This window comes from Colossoma macropomum, unplaced genomic scaffold, assembly GCF_904425465.1.
Source record: "Colossoma macropomum unplaced genomic scaffold, Colossoma_macropomum, whole genome shotgun sequence".
In the NCBI taxonomy this organism is placed as follows: domain Eukaryota; kingdom Metazoa; phylum Chordata; class Actinopteri; order Characiformes; family Serrasalmidae; genus Colossoma; species Colossoma macropomum.
In genome coordinates this window covers 2,329,256-2,346,195 of record NW_023496020.1, presented here as the reverse complement: position 1 = coordinate 2,346,195, position 16,940 = coordinate 2,329,256, and the positions used below count along the sequence as shown (strand labels likewise).

At 39.8% G+C, this 16,940-nt stretch overlaps 1 protein-coding gene across 1 annotated transcript in view; it reads left to right on the top strand.

Annotated features, from left to right (window-relative positions):
- The window catches only part of myo5aa (myosin VAa), a 94,997-nt gene that overhangs the window by 55,933 nt on the left and 22,124 nt on the right, over positions 1-16,940 (top strand). Inside the window, exons 16-28 of the mRNA XM_036564573.1 lie at positions 1,454-1,612; positions 2,623-2,720; positions 3,224-3,310; positions 3,884-3,992; positions 4,359-4,570; positions 5,620-5,776; positions 8,838-9,077; positions 10,326-10,574; positions 12,568-12,661; positions 13,281-13,429; positions 13,810-13,923; positions 14,281-14,418; positions 15,090-15,146. Of these exons, the coding sequence (XP_036420466.1) occupies positions 1,454-1,612; positions 2,623-2,720; positions 3,224-3,310; positions 3,884-3,992; positions 4,359-4,570; positions 5,620-5,776; positions 8,838-9,077; positions 10,326-10,574; positions 12,568-12,661; positions 13,281-13,429; positions 13,810-13,923; positions 14,281-14,418; positions 15,090-15,146 (1,863 nt within the window). The remainder of the gene's footprint in view (positions 1-1,453; positions 1,613-2,622; positions 2,721-3,223; positions 3,311-3,883; positions 3,993-4,358; positions 4,571-5,619; positions 5,777-8,837; positions 9,078-10,325; positions 10,575-12,567; positions 12,662-13,280; positions 13,430-13,809; positions 13,924-14,280; positions 14,419-15,089; positions 15,147-16,940) is intronic.

Genomic DNA, 16,940 nt, shown 5'->3' with positions numbered 1-16,940 from the left:
TCTTTACTTTTGGAGCTAATGTGGCTAATGTGGCTAACAAGTAATGGATGCTTATGTGTGCTAATTAGTTGCCTAAATCATCACTCTCTCATCTCAAAGAATGTACAGTTGTTCAGTATCTCTAATAGACTTGATTATGTGGTTTCTGACACTGTATGAGACACCTATCTGGGTCATTCTCCATTTGGAGTGGGAAACCATGTCACAAAGGTTGCGGGGCTTAAAAAGATAAAATATCAGGCACAGCTCCAAAAGTCAGCATTATACATTTACACAGTTGACCTAAGATTAAGTAATACTTTCCCTTATGATTTCTCTGATTTTTCTTTTTTTTATATCCTGTTTCATAGTTGCTCTGCATCTGTGAAGCAGCTCATCACAAAACCAATTTTCAACATATAAGAAACCATTTTGAATATATAATAATATTTTTAAAATGTTCGTGTTTACTTTTTATATCATTAACGTTATACTACATTTAAAAATATGTATTTTAATTAAAATAAAATAATTTATCACAGAGATTTTGATCACTGCTGTTATCAGGACTCTTATGTTACATTTTAACACAGTATTTTCAGCTCTATTAAACTGCTTCTTTGGGTCGAGGCTCATCAGAGAGGAAGCATCTTAGGGCACAAGAAGGCGAGTCACACTCACTCACTATATTTCATTAATTTATTATTCATTTTGTTTATCAGGCAGCACATAACTTCTATATGCCACTGGTGTTATATGCCTTAATAGGTGGGTAATTGAAATTTTGTCAAAACATAATTTTTATTACTGATCCTAAATAGTACCTGACGGCCAACGAGTTAGCCCATGTACAAAATCCTCAGTTTTAACCAGAATGTCACTGGAGTCACAGTCACTGGTGTTACACCATATTCATATAACACCAGTGACTGTACAATATGTTTGGAATTAAACTGTCCTGTTTGCATATGTTATATATATGATAGCAGGAGATGTTATAGGACATATTAAGATTTTAATATATTACTTTTGGTATGAAAGAAATTGAATTTCGGAAAGTGGAACCACAATTCCCACTTCAAATGGAGAATCACCCATCTATAAATATAGATTAAAGTATATCAGCATAGCTAAAACAGTAGCAGCAACCTAAAGTTTGTCTGTATTGCGCTAATAATGCCGTGACTACATTTGACTACATCTGAGATGGAGGCTGAGCATTCAACTTTTTGCTGAACTATCTATGAAGCTTCGGTCATTGGTCATATGCTCACTGGATACTTCCACACTGAGCACAGTCTCACCAACAGTGGCCACCAACATTTGAAGTATCAGCAAAAATGATCATCTTATTGGTAATCAAGAATGAAAGGGTTCTGTTTAAATATGCGCTCATACTGGCCTTCCAGAAGGTGAGACCGTCCTCAGCTCTACTCTACACAATTGTTAAGCCCATGTTGGGTGTAATTCACAGTTTGACCTGCTGGTGGAGCTGTTCCAGGATGAGGAGAAAGCCACCAGCCCGACTGGAGCGGGTCCTGCCACAGGGGGGCGCACTCGCCTCAGCGTCAAACCAGACAAGGGCAAACCGGCCCAGTCCAGCAAGGAGCACAAGAAGACAGTGGGACTGCAGGTGAGGGATTATTTCTTAGTTTAGAGTACAAAAAGATTACCTAACGGTTCTTGGCTTGGATGTACGGTTCTAGGAAAAAAACGTTTGATTGGTTTTGAACTTGCTGAGGTTCTTTAAAACTTTAAAAATGTTTATTCCCATATCTGAGAGACCTGTATCTGTCACATTCTCCCAAATGACAAAGAAATAAAAGCTCTTGTTTATCCTCATAATCATTTTTTTATATTTGAATAAAAATTTCATGAATATGAACCAAAAATAACTTCTATACCCTATACATGATTTAATCACTATGAAAAATATGAGCTTTTCTCTATCAATATTCATGTGTCCTACACTCTGAAAAACCAATGGTTCTTCAAGAGTTCTTTAGGTAAGAAAATGGTTCTTTATAGAATCGTGAACACTCAGATCACCCATTGCATGATTAAATCTTTGCATTGTGAAATGGTTCTTCAGATTGATGGAGAATATGTGGTTTTATTTTTGAAAGGGTTCTGTATAGCACCCAAAAGCGTTCTGCTCTTGTTACAATATGACCTTGTTACAATAGAAGATCCCTTTTTGGTGCTATATAGAACCCTTTTAGAAAGATTCTATATAGAACCATTTAGAGCACTTTCTTCATCAATTTGAAGAACAATTTTACGATGCTAAGAACCCTTTAATGATGCAAAGGGTTCTTTGAGAGTTCACAGTTCTATATAGAACAGTGTTCTTTACTAAAGAACCCTAAAAGAACAATGTTTTTTAAGAGTGTTCTATATAAATATCTAGAGCACATTTGGGCAGAAAGCATCTGGTTAATCATGACACAGTTTCCTGATTTTGTATTTATGATAATAATAATAATGATAATAATAATAATAATAATAATAATAACAATAAGGCCAGAAAGAAATTAGAAGTGTGGAAACTGAGAGCCACAAGCTAATTTTAAAATATGAGGGGTATTTTTTATTTTGGCTATTAAACAGAACTTTTTGTTTGTTTGTTTGTTGCCCCTGCAGTTCCGGAACTCTCTGCAGCTCCTGATGGAGACGCTGAACGCTACAACGCCGCACTATGTCCGCTGCATCAAACCCAATGACTACAAATACGCCTTCACGTAAGTCGCCTAGCAACCAGCCTTTCTGGGCATTTTTGTCAGATATGATTTTGAAAACGATAACATTGTGCTCTTTGACATTCATCAACAGAGCTGGAAATGTCCTTATATTTTATATCTACTCTGAGAGTTTACTAGTTAGCTCTGTAGTTAGTTTTCTTTGTTGTTTCTAACGTTTGCTGCCTCAGGTCTGACCTCAGCTATAATGAAATAGAATGTAGGATAGGATAAGGATGCAGCTGTGTGTTTTGGCCTCTTGGCAGCCCATACATTTCTATACATTTCTATACAAGCAGTTTACCAAGTACAAGTAGTTTTTGTCATTGAATTTTTTTTTTTAATACAAGTGTAGTGACAGTATTGACAGTAAATTGTCTGCAGAACAGAAGACCCTCCTTTATAACATGCAAGGACAGAAAAAAGATAATATATAATATGAGCATTATGGAAAAAAATAAACTTAATAATACTGTAAAAAGTGTAAGTAATTATTGTGATTCCAGGTTTGACCCAAAGAGGGCTGTGCAGCAGCTGAGGGCGTGTGGTGTGCTGGAGACAATCCGCATCTCTGCTGCAGGATTTCCATCCAGGTACATATATACACATATATCTTTACTAGGGGTGGAAAGTATGACAATATTTTATTGCTATAGTGATAAGTTGTGTCAAAATATGATTTTCTGGTCATATCATAGATATTGTAAAGAACACCAACTTACTGTTTCATTACAAAGTGAGCATAATCAGGCCTGTTAAATTGGATATTGGATATGGATAAAACTATTATGTCCATTCCAACTAATTAAATCTCAGAAAAACAAAATATTGTGATCAATATTGTGTACCCTGAAAATGTCTAAGTATTGTGAAATAATGTTTTGTTTTTTTTTTCCTAATTTAAAAAGGTCAGTTGCCTTTTATGATGTGTCAAACTTTCATGATGCACGTACCAACAGAAATGGTTAAGATACGTTTTTGCTTGTAGAAAACGTGTCCTGTAAAGTGATCTTTATGGAGATACGAGGTTTTGTTGCGACAGCAGCAATATATATATTTATACATACACATGCCGATCTGAATTGAAACCAAAACCCGATAGAATTCTTTGAAATACCTTCTGCCAAATACGGATCATCTCACTTTTATTCTGTGCCTGTGTTCAGGTGGACCTACCAGGAGTTCTTCAGCCGCTATCGTGTTCTGATGAAGCAGAAGGACGTCCTGCCTGATAAGAAGATGACCTGTAAGAATGTTTTGGAGAAGCTGGTGCAGGTAGGGGCTGTTTAACTTTGGCGTGCATACAGTATAACCTAAAATTCTGCACTGTGTTTCTGTAAACAGGCATGTTTTCTTTGTCAGTTTGCAATAAACTGGCAAATAAAGATATTAAGTAGAAAGCTGTTTACGTGTTGCCACTCTTCTTTGTAAAATCTGCAAAACTGTAGGTGCAACTGCAAAAAGACCCACTTATTTTGTCCCCTTGTTGTGATGTCAGCACTCAAATTGATTCTGTGATTGTTTGAATCAAAATAGTTTAAGTTAAAATGCATTAAATTTGCAAAAATTCATAAATCTTTCAGAACTAACCGAGGACTGAATTGATTTCCCTCCATAATGCCTCCTAATCTTTGTCTCCAGGATCCAGATAAGTACCAATTTGGAAAGACGAAGATATTTTTCCGGGCGGGGCAGGTGGCTTACCTGGAGAAGCTCCGGGCGGATAAACTACGAGCTGCCTGCATCCGCATCCAGAAGACCATCCGCTGCTGGCTGGCCCGCAAGAAGTACCTGCGCATGAAACACGCTGCGATCACCATCCAGAGATACGTCCGAGGATACCAGGCCCGCTGGTGAGACCCACACACAGCAATCTGTGCTATTACCACATAAACCTCACTCATTCAGCACTGGGCCAGAGAAAAAAGACAGCTGCGCGTTTAAATCTCAAGCGTTGCCTGAGGAGTTAAGCCGTGCATGGCCCATCATTTTATCAAGTTCAGCTTGTAGAACGGGAGCTCTCAGTGAGCCGCTGTGTTTCCTATCACTGTGTAAAAGATGTACGAGGCTTCCTTTATTGTTGGAAGCACCAACAATAACACAGTATGTTTTTCAGAGTGAGCTTGTGTGCTCATTCAGAGTGCAGTTCAGATCAGTTATTATTGAATTAATTTAATTAACGATACTTGATGTCTGACTTATGTCCCTATTTATATGTTTCTTTGTCCAAAAAAGTAGTTTTGTGACACAAACTGAATAAAAATCTCTACATTTTTGGCCTTGTTAGATCACATTTAAATAAATGTAACCATAGTATTTAGAGATTGTGTTATTAAGAGAAAGGAGTGGATAAAACAGCTGAAATATCATCAGCCTTAAAGGGATAGAGTGTAGAGTTACAGTCAAGCACAAAAGTTTGGCTGCCCCTGGTCAAATTGCATGTTGTGTTGATTTTGTAAGTGAACACATCGTCTACAGAGACACACTTCTGCACATGTTAATGCACAATGACTTGTTGATTTGCTGAATTTAATATATTTAATATTTTATGTTTTATTTTATCAATATGTTAATCTTGGCAATTAAATGAAAATTGTGCAGTAACATTTGCAGGAAATGCCATATTTAAGTGTTTTCTCTGTAGTGGAACTTATTTTCAGTTTGAAAATCATGCATTGTAATTTGACTGTGTTCAAACGTTTACATACGAGTGTAATTTTGCTATTAATTCAATCATATCTTTAATTGCATTGTATGTTACCTAATGAATTACATTTGCATTCGATTTACATTCTGCACTTCTGATTTTTTCTGTTTGTTTTGATGTTCAAACATTGCAAATGTGTAAAAGAGTGTCTTGAGTCTCGACTTAATCTCATTTTTGTCTGCATCTTGTGTCCAGCTTGGCTACGTTCCTGCGTCGCACGAGAGCTGCCATCATCATCCAGAAATACCAGCGGATGTATGTGGCGAGAAGCAGCTACAGACGCAAACAGGCGGCCGCTCTGGCCATGCAGTGCATCCTCCGAGCGTATATGGCCAGGCAGCTGTACAAAGCGGTATGCAGATCGATTATCACACACACAAACCTTTCTTCAATAGTGATGCACCGAAATAAAAAAATGCTTGGCTGAAATTGATGTTCGGGACACAAAGGACGAAATTGTTTTAACAGTTTGTTCGGCAAAATCAAACAGCCTTCAACTACGGCCTTCAGCCAGAGATTTTCCTTTCTGCTTTTTTTGTTTGCTGTTTTCTGTGGGATGTTGTGTTGTCAGCTGTTGTGGAGCAGTTTGTTCTTTTACTCCCTCATGATATTTAGCATGTACAGAGATTATAAAGGTCTGTTGCATCGAGTTCCCCATCTGCCGCTATGCAAACTGTTTGAACGCTTGTACACTGACCAGTGCTGGAGAGTGAAAGTAACGATGTTTTTAATCACTGGTTCTCAGTTTTCTTAGCATTCAAATTGCTTTGTGGGCCTGTTTAATCATTGGAGTTTGTTCGGTCAAAATTTTAATTTTTCTTGTTGGTCTGAAAACTAACCAAAAATGACAGTAACGGAAACTTCGGTGCATCCCTGACATGCAGAACTGGGCAAAAGGCATCTATGAAAATTATTTGTAAATCTATTTTTCTGTGCAGTAAACATTTATTTGTATTAATTTGTTCTGCAGTTGTCGACTTGCGGGAGGAAAAAACATTTCAGACAGCCGCCCTCTCGTATTCACCTGAAAGTTTTAGTTTCCTCCCACCCTCAAGATGCATGATCATAAAGGGGGGCTTCCCTCGTCTTTAGGAAAAATCCCACCCTCAAGGCCTTTGTGGCATCTCTATAGGAGCAGAGTGTTAATGTTCTACTGTTATAGTGTTGTTAATGGTTGGTTCATGTGTTGTTTGAGGTGCTAATAGGCAGGTAAAGGCCACAGTGTGGTAGACTTTGGTGGTAGATGGACTGGCTGGTTATAATTAACGCGACAGAAACCACTCAGTCATCTCAGGCATGAGACACATGACCACAGCAGAGCGCTGGCGTGGTGAAGTGGGAGAAGTTCAGGTTCACCATGAAGTTCACACTCAGAATGGAGCGGAGAAAGAGTTACTCACTGGTGTCAGTCAGATGCCTCAGAGAAATAGAGTTTTTACCTTCATTCTAGTAAATATAATATAGGTATGATAACATAAGACTAGCCATCTAGCAAAAAAATGAAATGCAAGCAGGCTGTTCTCATATTCGCCTCGAAGTAGTTTCCTATTACCTTCACGGTGCATCATCAGAAGAGCTTCTCCTGGTCTTTTGGGAAAAATCTCTACATTTACAGCAGATGCAGAAATTTACTGGGATGCCATAGCAACACCTTGGCAGCCATCTAGGAAATCATAGCAATGGCTTAGCAACACCACAGCAACCATCTGGAGCAACATACCAAGCACCTAGCAACCACCAGCGATATCATAGCAACTAGTTAGCAACATCCAAAAAACATTTGGAACACCATAGCAACAGCTCAGTAACCACCTAGGATACCATAGCAACCGCCAAGCAACACCCTAACAGCCACCTGGGATACTGTAGCAACCACTTAGCAACACCCTAGCAACCAGCAGATATGCCATAGCAACCACCTGGGATACTGCAGCAACCACTTAGCAACACCCTAGCAACCACGAGATATGCCATAGCAACCGCCTAGCAACACCCTATCAACTACTAGACATGCCATAGCAGCCACCTTGGAATATCATAGCAACCGCCTAGCAACACCCGAGCAGCCATCCTGGTATACTGTAGCAAACACTTAGCAACTCCCTAGCCACCACCAGATATGCCACAGCAACCACATGGGATACCATAGCAACCGCCTAGCAACACCCTAGCAGAGACCTGAGATACAGCAGCAAGCACTTAGCAACACCCTTGAAACCACCAGCTATGCCATAGCAACCACGTGGGGTACCATAGCAACTGCCTAGCAATACCTTAGCAGCCACCGGTCATACTGTATCAACCACGTAGCAACACCTTAGCAACCACCTAGGAAATCATAGCAATGTCTTAGCAACACCACAGCAACCATCTGGAGCAACATACCAACCAACTAGCCACTACCAGGGATACCATAGCAACCAGTTAGCAACATCTAAGAAACCATTTGGACACCATAGCAACAGCTCAGTAACCACATGGTACACTATAGCAAGCACTTAGCAATACCCTAGCAACCTCCTAAATACCATAGTAACCATCTGTCAACACACTAGCAACCATCTGGGAATTGCTTAAGCTGCACAGTCACTGCACTTTTCTAGTTTTTTTCATGCATTTAAGTAACAAAATAATGTTGGATGACAGATTTTTGAAACTTTTGTATTTGTATATTGTTTTGTTTACTGGTCCTCAGTCCACCATAAACAGGGCGCTTTGGCATCCAAGACAATATGTTTGTTCACTCCTACCCTAAGTGGACGAAATTATGGGCCATTTTCAGGTTGCTACTACTGTTGTGTGATGTGATGTACTTTAGCCCATGTTTATAGATAACAGTGAGTCACACAGCGTCAGAAACCTCAATCAAGTGTGTTAGAGATGCTGAACAACTCCACACAGTTTGAGGCGAGTATGATGATATAGGCATGCAGCTAGCATCATGCTAATAGGTGTTCAATGAGCTTCCATTGCTTGTTAACTACATTAGCCTCATGGTGTGTGAGATGCTGGAACCACAGTATCGGTGATGAAGGATGGATGTTTGCTGTGATGCTCCTCAGGGGGAGGGTCATGTGACCAGTGAGCGGTACAGGCTGTTTTAACGTAGGGACTGCCCCACTGACGGACAACAGCAGCTGCTGCTGTTCAGAATGATACTACCAACACGCTCCCTCAGTCTCTATCACTCTGTTTGTCTTCATCTGCTCCTTACGTTCCCCTCAGAGCGGTTAGAGCAGAACAGAGATGTGTAACATTTGCAAAATGAAAAGGCAGAAGGTGAGAAGAGCTTAGAGCAGGAGACCTTTGTGAAGTTTTGCTTATGTGTCGAGAAACATCTTAATAATTATATCTGTTTTTTCATCTCTTTCATTTTTTGTGTTTACATATGCTCTCTCTCTCTTTCTCTGCAGCTGCTGCGGGAGCATAAGGCCATCATTATTCAGAAGATGGTCCGAGGCTGGTTGGCCCGTCAGTGGTATAAGCGCTCTCTGGCCGCCGTGGTTTACCTGCAGTGCTGCGTGCGGCGCATGAGGGCCAAGCGCGAGCTGAAGAAGCTAAAGATCGAAGCTCGATCTGTCGAACACTACAAGAAGCTCAACATCGGCATGGAGAACAAAATCATGCAGCTGCAGCGCAAGATCGACGATCAGGTAGCCATTCATCCACACTGACCATTTTGTCAGTGGTACCTAATTTAAAGGGCTGGTATCATGAAAAAAACTGAATTTTCCTTGCTTTTTAAAATGAGTCCTGTGTAACACATGACCCACCCACCCATTCACTTTAAAATGATAAGTAGCGCTACCGCACACTTCATTGTGTGCTTTTTGAAATGAGGCGCAATACAGGGCAGCCTAGGGCTGAAAATTTATTTGTTTTCATATCAAAATCACAATTTTCAAATCGCAAGTTTTGCAATTTTTTAAATTAAAGCCTACATGATTCAAAAACGTCTCAAGTTTTAACGGGAGAAATTAATCCTAATAGCACAGACCTTGTGAACTGCCTGTAGATGAGTTAGACCGATCAGATACAACCAAACCTCCAACCGCAGCTTACTGGCAGTCTGGCGCACTGCATTCAGGGTTCAAGCTTCAAGCCAGAAAAGGTTGATATTCTGGTGTTCTTGGTAAAAAACAGGCCTTAATTTATAGAAAGTAATCACAGTTTAAATTGCAGTCGCAATGTTCGTCAGAAAAATCACAATTAGACATTTTCCCCAAAAAATTTCCCCTAGGGCAGCCAATCAGAACAGAGCTCATTTGCTTATGTCAGTCTTAAAGGTGCAGTAGCAAAAAAGCATAATTAAAAGAGACTTTGGATAATCGTCATGTAAAATGAATTATGACAGAGGGCTTCGGGGGAAAATAAAATACAAGAAATATATCGCTGTTGTCGGAAAACAAAACCTCATATGTCCAAAATGAGAACTTTACAGGAGAGGGAAAAAAACTGCTTTACTTTTAATGTAAGTCAATGGAACCAGACTTTTTTTCCCTATTTTATTTTTTTTTATTTTGAGTCGTTTCTTTTGGTCCATGAAATTTACACACAATGTAAAGAACAACAGGAATTTTCAAATTATGTCAAAAACTGAAAAACAACAAAAATGGATGTACAAGGTTTTGTTCAGACAGTAGCAATATATAACATTGACCCTTTAAGGAGCTAAAAGATTATCATCAGCCAGTATAATTTTCTTTAAAAAAATAAATAAATAAATAAATAAATTAGACAGATTCTGATGTTTTTACCCAAATGCTTTACTGGCTGATGATTATCAGTTTAATTTTTCAAATTCCACAAAAAAACAAATTTGTCATTTTTAAAATTTTACTTTGGTTAGATTTTGCAGAATTTTAGAAATTCTTACTAAAAAAATCTTCTTTCTGTTGTAGAATAAGGATAACCGCTCTCTGAGTGAGCGTCTGAGCGGGTTGGAGGCGACCCATGCTGTGGAGAGCGAGCGTCTGCGGAGGGAGCTGAGCCGGTTACGCTGCGCGGAGGAGGACGCCAAGAACAGTAATAACAGAGTGATCACGCTGCAGGAGGAGCTGGAGCGTCTGAGGGCGGAGCTACAGAGCACGCAGAAAGAGAAAAAGGCCATAGAGGAGTGGGCACAGAAATACCAGGACGAGATGGAGCAGGTAGGAGAGGGCGAGACCGCTAAGATGGGGCTGTATACGTTTCACATTTAATAATAAAAAAAAACATAATAATTATTAAAAAATATTCTGTAGTCTGCGGACCTGATTTGGCTTTGACGTTAGCTCATTGTGGAATAATAAGAATTATTTATAATTCTTATAATATTTATTAATATTAAGTTAATGTTATATAGCATCTTATACAAACCCAAGAACACTTAACTTGTGGCCTAGTCAAATCTACGTTGTGACGGTGTGACATTACTATCTCAAGAAGTTTTTGTTTTCTCAAGATCTCTAGATTATTTTGTTATCTTGGGATAACGACATTTATTATTTCCTGATAATGACATAAATAGCTTAAACATATAACTTGTAAATCCATGACCTTTTAGACCTTCCATGATTTATTTTTGTTTTTCCGGTCACAAAAATGGCAGCGCGGTCACACAGTGAAACAGACAAATAGATAATAACCCTTATATCCTAAACCCTAAACCCTGTGTTGGACCATAGCATGTCCAGAAGTCCTAATCCCTACATCGGCGTGTATTTTCCCCCAAAAGTTCAGACCCCTGGCTGATAGATTGGAGTGCACACTTCCCCTGAGCCCTAGATGAGCATAGCCTCCTCTCTAAAGTTGTCTCCTGATTCAGGTCCACAGGAGAGCCAGCCGATGGTTCACAAATTTAAGGCGGAAAGACCTGTACGTTGTAACAGGTGAGAGAGAGAGTAGAGGCAGGCAGTGGTGTTAGATTTACTGTAGGATTTTGTATTAGAGAGCGGTTTTTAGTATGAATTCTGCTGTAGATGGATCTTTTCAAGCTTATCGGTCAAAGTCGATTGTGACTGGCTTCTCATATAAATAGTGTAGCTCTGCCACTTTTTGTCTTTAATATCCAATTGAGGCAGTGGTTCCCAATCCAAGTCCTGGATACAGCACACTCTGCTGAGTTTACATGTCTCACTAGTTCAGGGGTCTCAACACAAATGTTAAGAAGAGCCATTTTGTCTTCTCAACAAAAATCAATCCACCTTGGGAGCCACAACATTTTGTGTCCATCTGATTGAAGTAACGTTTTACCATCGTAGCTGTAAATACGTCTGTGTGCTAATGTCCTAGTGTAGGCAAAAAAATGTAATATAAACAAAAGCTATAGCCACTTTTCTCGCATCTCTGGCGGGAAACATTTAATCAAAAGTTCTTGTAAAATGTCTCTAAACATTCATCTTTTCACGAGGCTAAATTCAGCTTCTCATTTGCCAGCTTCTTGTTTGAATTTTCCACCTTAAATGGTTTAGCAGTTACATTCTGCTATCTTAGGCACCATTTAAGATGGCAGAATGTAACTGCTACACCATTTAAGATGGAACGAGAAAATTCAAACAAGAAGATGTCAAATGAGAAGCTGATGACTTTTTAGTGTTTCAGTTTCTCAGTGCAGATTAAACGTATCAGGAAACCAGCTGGAGTGATTATAAACCCAAATACGTCCATTCCAAATTATCAATGTTCAGTCTGTGCACCAACCTTCAGGGTTAAAGGGTGAATTACCAGTTATTCATTAACTCCAGTTTTTGTTAAAACTGTGTTAGGACGATCAGCAGAGCTTACTGCAAAGGAGGATTATTATTATATTTTTTTTAAACTACAAATCTAATTCTGCTGTTGAGCTGCAACAGGGCAGTAAAAGAACCGCATGTTGCTGACCCCTGCACTAGTTTAAGACTCCAGCACGAGAGTCATTGTCAGTCTACATAACATAAAAACACAAAACACGCCGAGTATGGGGTCACCAGGACTGGAGTTATTGTTTCATGTTGTAAGTAGCGACCTAGATCAGCGCTCTTAGTTTTGAGGTGCCTGATGCATGAGACCGCAGATATGTGTCTATACCGTCAGTTAACATCACTGAGTCCAGCCAGCACCATCAGTGATTTAATCACTGCTCCATGACTGGACTGTGTATTTATTCAAGTGTATGTGTTGTAGATGATCTCGGAGCTGAAGGATCAGAACAACCTGCTGAAGAACGAGAAGAACGACTTAAACCGGCTCATTCAGGAACAGGGCCAGCAGTGGACAGGTACAGCAATCCTCTCACTACCGTAATCCCCGCTGTCTTAACTGAGTCACAACCAGTCCTAGCCTCGGTCAATCTGTGATCACAATTCAGACTTAGTCCCAGGCCGAACCCGAGCTTTTATCCAGTCTTAGCCCCAGTCTTATGATGGCTTTACACCAAATGACTTTTCAAGCTATTTCACTGTCGCACACAAATTTCCAATGTCGGAATAAAATTGTGAGTCTTGCAATAGTTGCGCTCATGTCATCTCGATCGTTTAGCGTGAGGTGGTCAGGGTGGCCCTCTGTGACTAACTCTGACATTGTCTTGAGGTGCAAGAGGGTGTCAGAGTAGTCTTTCAAAAGTCTTTTCCAAGTCTTCTAGTGTATTGTATATGCCCCACCTTAGCCCAGCCTTAGTTCCACTTATAGCCCTATTCATAGCCTCTCCTTTTCCCAGTCTTGTTTCCTAGGATATACCCAGGATATGCCCAGGATATGTCCCTGAATTTGCCTGTAATTTGCCCAGCCTTAGGCCCGTCTAAACCCCCGTCTTTGCGTATCTTTTTCCTTATCATTGCTGGATTGTGTGTGTGTGTGAATATTTTAAACTAGGCTGTGCAATGTGTTGTGTGTTGCAGAGAAAATGCAGAGGGCTCTGAAGGAGGAGACGGCTCAGCTGGAGAGCGATCTGAACGAGGAACGTTCCCGCTATCAGAATCTCCTCTCAGAGCATCTCCGACTGGAGGAGAAATACGACGACCTCAAGGAGGAGATCTCACTCACCGTGGTGAATACACACACACACGGTGCAATGTCGTCATCACTGGCATCTCATCACTGTCATTGGAAAACCTTTTATCTCAGTTTTTGGGTTTTTATTTTACACCATTGAAAAACACCAGCTGTTCTTTACATTGTGTTAAGAATATTTCTGGATAAATGGTCCAATTACATGGAATTCAGAAATACTATTCTGTGAATAGATGGTAAATTAAGAGTGTTTTTCCTTTGCTTATGACCAGTAGACCCACATACAGTTCTGGACAACATAAGTGCATGACTATCCATCTGTCAGTCTACGTATATAGTGTGTCTCTCCCTTTATCTGCTGTATACACCATACAGGATAAACACTGAGTAAAGACCTGATTTCTCTCTCTTTATCAGAATGTCCCAAAGCCGGGCCACAGGAGAACAGACTCCACCCACAGCAGCAACGAATCAGAATATACTTACAACTCAGAGTTCGCCGAGTCAGAGGAGGGGTCACGAGGAGTGGAGGTGAGAAAGATGGAGGAGAAAAGGAAAAGACAGGAGAGGAGAGAAAGGAAGAAAGTAGGGAGAGAAAGTGAAAGTATGGATGTAAGGAAGGAGAAAAAGGAAAATACAGAAGAGGGAAAAAGGGCCAAAATGAATAAAAATAAGATGCATTTCAGATTGTATCTTAGAATTCTTAGAAATATTCAAACAACAGATGAGGTACAACTTGACCTGGATGTGAAAATTAGTCATGCTAACATTTGTACATGTATGTGTACATTGATTCTAAACATTTGCAATTGGAGCCTTTAAACATGGGGTTGAAATTCTTTTCTGTGCGTGTGAATGATAATTTGCTGTATGTGGCGCCCCCTGCAGGATGTGACGAAGGCATCTCTGGACATGGCTCTGTTCCTGAAGCTGCAGAAGCGAGTGACAGAGCTGGAGCAGGAGAAACAGGGGCTTCAAAACGAGCTGGACCGCAGAGAGGAGCAGTTTCAGCGGGCTAGAGCCAGGGTACACACACACACACACATACATAAAGTACTAGAGTCGAGCATGTACTAGTGATGATTCAGTTTGATTCTCTTTATAAAGCTGATTCTTTTGAACAGAACAGATTCTTTATTTCAATTAATCAAACATCTGATTCAACAAATTCAAATAAGTCAGATTTTTTGTTTATGTCCATGTCCATGCATCGCTGAATTTGAAATTTGATTAATTGTAATGGACAATTACAAAAGAATCGGTTCAATAAACTGAATTGAACATCCCATTACTACAAAGGAGACAGAAAGCTCGAGCCAGCTGGAGTGATGGGGCATTTGATTTGGTGCAGAACAGAGTCACTTGAACTGTCAGATTTGAAGAATCAAGAATCTGATTTGAATCAAGGAATCAAACTGTTCAATTCTGTTCATGAATCACTGATTCAGACATTTGATTCATTAGAATGGACCATCAGAAAAGAATCAGTTTCGTAAGCTGAATTGAACTTTCCATTACTAGAAAGCACACACACATACGTACAAGCCAGTGCCAAAAACTAATTAAACTGCGGTGTCTGCCGATCTACACTGCTCCCACGGTAACAGAGTTATTGCTGCTGTGTTGTTGCTGTGTTATGCTCTGTAACACTACACTGATCAGTATTTGAGCTGACTTTACTCTTCTCTGATCCTCAGGATGATGAAGAGCATAAGAAAGCTCGCAGCGCAGAACTGGAATATGAATCTCTCAAGGTAAACAAACACACACAGTGCAGAAACTCTCTTATTAAACTCCTGGCTTTTACCCAGACTTCTCCAGCCTGGAGTTTCCATAGGAGCGCTGGATTAGCTGGAGCCGAAGTGGGTTCTGAAGTGGTTTAGCTGCAAAAGTGAAGCCTCAGCTCGCCACCAGCTGTGAAGTGTCTACCGGATGAGCGTAGTTAATTGGTGGATGCAGTATGAAGATCCTGCACCGATCATATAATGTAATAGTTTCATGAAAAATCTGATTTACGCGCCCCAAAAGCGGCCAGCAGTTGGCTAGGGAAGCTGTTCGACTTGCATACAAAACAGTACACAGCCACTTCAGGTTTTGAAAATATTTTGAGAATAAAACAAAGGATACAGATTCCTCACACGCTCACCGTATTTTAGCCTGTTTTTGTTCTCCTCACTTAGAAGCAATAGTCTTACTTAGTGCTTATTTAAGTAATCTCTAATAGACTTGATTATGTGGTTTCTGACACTGCGTGACTCACTGTTATCTATAAACATGAACAAACACTCTATAACCCCATTTCCAAAAAAGTTGGGATGTTGAGCAAAATGTAAATAACAATAAATTGCAATGATGTGCAAATCATTTAAACCCTGTATTTCATTGAAAATAGTACAAAGACAACAAATCAAATGGCAGAGAAATTTTATTGTTTTTGGAAAAATATTTGCCCATTTTGAATTTGATGCCAACAACATGTTCCAAAAGTTGTGACGGGGGCCTGTTTACCACTATGTTTCATCACCTCTTTTTTAACAACACTGGAGAGACACTGCTGTAGTTTTGAAAGTGAAATATTTTCCCATTCTTGTTTAATATATTATTTCAGCTGCCCAACAGTTCTGGGTCTTCTTTGTCGTATTTTTTGTTTAATAATGAGCCAAATGTTTTTAGTGGGTGACAGATCTGGACTGCAGGCAGGTCAGTTTAGCATCCAGACTCTCTTAATATGGAGCAATGCTGTTGTAATATGTGCAAAATGTTTTTTGGCATCGTCTTGCTAAAATAAGCAAGGCCTTCCCTGAAATAGACGTCGTCTGTATGGAAGTATATGCTGCCAAAACATGTTTATACAGTTCAGCATTAATGGTGTTTTCACAGATGGGCAGGTCACCCATACCCTGTGCACTAATGACCCCCTATACCATCATGAACACTGGCTTTTAAACTGTGCACTAGTAACAAACTGAGTGGTGTTTAGCCCGGAGGACACTTTGTCCATGATTTTCAAAAAGAATTTCAAATGTTGATTCGTCAGACCAGAGGACACTTTTCCACTTCGCCTCAGTCCATTTTAAATGAGCTCAGGCCCAGAGAAGGTGGCAGCGTTTCTGGAGCTTGTTTACATATAGTTTCTTCTTTGCATTTTTGAGTTTTAAGTTGCATTTGTGGATGCAGCGACATCTGTTTTCACAGACAGAGGTTTTCAAAAGTGTTTCTGAGCCCATGCAGTGATTTCCACTACAGAATCATGTCTGTTTTTAATGCAGTGCCGTCTGAGGGCCCAAAGATCACGGTTAGCAAATACTGTTTTTTGGCCTTGTCCCTTACATACAGAGATTTCTCCAGATTCTCTGAATCTTTTAATGTTATTATGTACCGTAGGTGATGAAAAGCAAATGTTCTTTGTTATTTTATGTTGAGAAATGTTATTCTTGAATTGTTGCACTATTAGATTGTGCAGTCTTTCACAGAGTGGTGAACCCCTCCTCATCTTTACTTCTGAAAGCCTCTCTGGGATGCTTTTTTATACCCAATCATGTTACTGA